At 54.1% G+C, this 2,647-nt stretch overlaps 1 protein-coding gene across 1 annotated transcript in view; it reads left to right on the top strand.

The window, feature by feature from the left end:
- Window positions 1-2,647, top strand: part of LOC104271067 (alkaline phosphatase, tissue-nonspecific isozyme-like) — a gene marked incomplete at both ends in the record, with an annotated part of 3,971 nt that overhangs the window by 914 nt on the left and 410 nt on the right. The window contains 3 exons of the mRNA XM_009865633.1: window positions 935-1,078; window positions 1,230-1,299; window positions 2,542-2,643. Of these exons, the coding sequence (XP_009863935.1) occupies window positions 935-1,078; window positions 1,230-1,299; window positions 2,542-2,643 (316 nt within the window). The remainder of the gene's footprint in view (window positions 1-934; window positions 1,079-1,229; window positions 1,300-2,541; window positions 2,644-2,647) is intronic.

Raw genomic sequence — 2,647 nt, 5'->3', positions numbered from 1 at the left:
GCAGACCTAGAACCCCCGCAGACATGAGTCCAGAACCACCCATGGGTGGGACACCAGGACTGTTGGGTGCACATAGGACTAGGACCACTGATGGACCCACCACCATCCAACGCAGAGCTGGGATCAGACCCCAAACCCTCCTTCAGCCCCTGTCCTCCCCCACCCTCAGCCGCCCCCTCCTTTCTCATACCTCCCGTACCCAAACCCCTCCCTTTTCCCCCCGATCCTGCCCCTCGCTGTGGATTTATGCCAAAATTTAGCCTTGGAAATAAATACTCTTCTGTCCTTCAAAATAGCCCCAAAACCAAACATTTCAGCCTGTTATTTAGCTCTTTAATAGCCTCTTCTGCCGTTTTTTTTTTTCGCTTTAATATAATTTTAACTCTGTCCCAGGCTGGAAATAATTATATAGCGGGGAAAAGATATTTTTTTCCCTTTTTTTTGGCTTAATAATTTTGGCGGTGGTGTTTTGCAGCTTTATAATTCACCTTCTGCGCCGAGAAAAAGGAAAGAGGGTGATTAAAAGAAAAAATAAAAAAAAATCTCTGCTGGGTTATAAATAACAGAGGCCAAATAAATTGGGTTCCAAAGCAAACAGCGAGAGCTGCGGGATGGGGCTGCGTCCCGACGGGTTCACACGGGGACCCCGATGTGGAGCATCCTTCCCACAGACGGAGGGGGGAAAAAAAATGTGAAAAAGCCAATTTTGCTGCTTGAAATGATTATTTTTGTCTTGGGTTTTAATGAATAAGAAGGGATTCAGGGTTATTTTGAGTGAAGTGAAATTCCTTGGATGGTTTCACCTGGGTTTTCCTGGACATCCCAGGGTTTCCCCTCCCCATTAAACCCAAATTGGGAGGGGGGAAAAAAAATCAGAAAATTAAAAATAACTTTTAAAACGCCTTTTCTTTTTTTCCCCCCTTCCTTTTTGCAGGTGATCTTGGGCGGCGGACGGAAATACATGTTCCCCAAAAACGCCAGCGACGTGGAATATCCCCACGAGGACAAGCATCGAGGGACCCGCCTTGACCGCAGGGACCTTGTCCAGGCGTGGCACGACGCCAAGCCCCCCGGCAAGGTGACAGTTTGGGGGTGCCCACACGTCACCTCCACTGTAACCCAACAAAGCTCTTCCCTCGAGGGGGGATTTTTTGGGGGCGCGGAGGGGTATAAAGCAGCCCTGGGGCTGGCGGAGGGGATGGGGAGGTGACAACCTGCCTTGTCCCCAGGTCGCCAAGTACGTGTGGCACCGGCGGGATCTGCTCGCCCTCAACCTCAGCCGCGTCGACTTCCTACTGGGTGAGTCCTGACGCCCAAGGGTGCCCCGAGCTCAACTGGGTGCTTTGGGGGGACGCCACTGACCCCGTCCAGGGGTGCTGGGATGGCTGGAGTGGCCAGTTAGTCCCTCAAGATGCTGCTGCCTCCAAGGGATGCTGGTACTCCCCTATCCCAAAGATACTGGTACCCCTGAGGGATGCTGGTACCCCCAGAGACACTGGTAACCCCCTAGAGATGCTGCTGCTCCCCTGAGTATGCTGGTACCCCAAAAGCCTCCCCAACAAGGGATGCTACTGCTCCCCTGGGGATGCTGGTACCCCAAAAAGATGCTGATACCTCCCCAACAAGGGATGCTACTGCTCCCCTGGGGATGCTGGTACCCCAAAAAGATGCTGATACCTCCCCAACAAGGGATGCTACTGCTCCCCTGGGGATGCTGGTACCCCAAAAAGATGCTGATACCTCCCCAACAAGGGATGCTACTGCTCCCCTGGGGATGCTGGTACCCCAAAAAGATGCTGATACCTCCCCAACAAGGGATGCTACTGCTCCCCTGGGGATGCTGGTACCCCAAAAAGATGCTGATACCTCCCCAATAAGGGATGCTACTGCTTCCCTGGGGATGCTGGTACCCCAAAAGGGTGCTGATACCTCCCCAACAAGGGATGCTGCTACATCCAAGGGGTGCTGGTAGCCTGCCTTGGGGATGCTGGTGCCACCCCCTCCCCAAAGATGCTGTCACTCCCTTGGGATTGCTGGTACCCCAAAGGGATGCTGGTACCCCCCCAAAAGGATGCTGCTACCTCCCAGGGGTGCTGGTAGCCCCAAGACATGCCATTGTGCACCCAAAAATGCTGCTACTCCCCTCTTCAGGGATGCTGCTACATCCAAGGGGTGCTGGTATCACACCCTGGGGGTGCTGGTACCCTCCCCCAAAGATGCTTCTATTCCCCTGGACATGCAGCTCCCCCCAAGGGATGCTGTTACACCCCCTAAAGATGCTGCTACCCCATGCCCTGAGGATGGAATTTTTTTCTTGGCCCACGATGCAATTCCCCAGCCCAGGCAGGCAGCAGGATTCAGCCCGGAAGGAAGGGCTGGGAGCATCCCCCGGCCCCCTATCTAATCACCCTGGTTCCGGGAGAAACACTTGAACCAGCACAAGAAGCAGGCGGCGGGGCTGGATTTGCCTTCCCTCCCTCCCTTTTTTTATCTTTTTTTTGGTGGGGAGAGGATGTCCCCCAGCAATGTCATTGTCCCCAGGCCTCTTCGAGCCGGGTGACATGGTGTACGAGCTGGACAGGAATAACGAGACGGATCCGTCCCTCAGCGAGATGGTGGCGGTGGCCATCAGGATGCTCCAAAAAAA

Source organism: Apaloderma vittatum, unplaced genomic scaffold, assembly GCF_000703405.1.
Source record: "Apaloderma vittatum isolate BGI_N311 unplaced genomic scaffold, ASM70340v1 scaffold41852, whole genome shotgun sequence".
In the NCBI taxonomy this organism is placed as follows: Eukaryota; Metazoa; Chordata; class Aves; order Trogoniformes; family Trogonidae; genus Apaloderma; species Apaloderma vittatum.
This window is presented reverse-complemented; position numbering and strand designations above follow the sequence as displayed.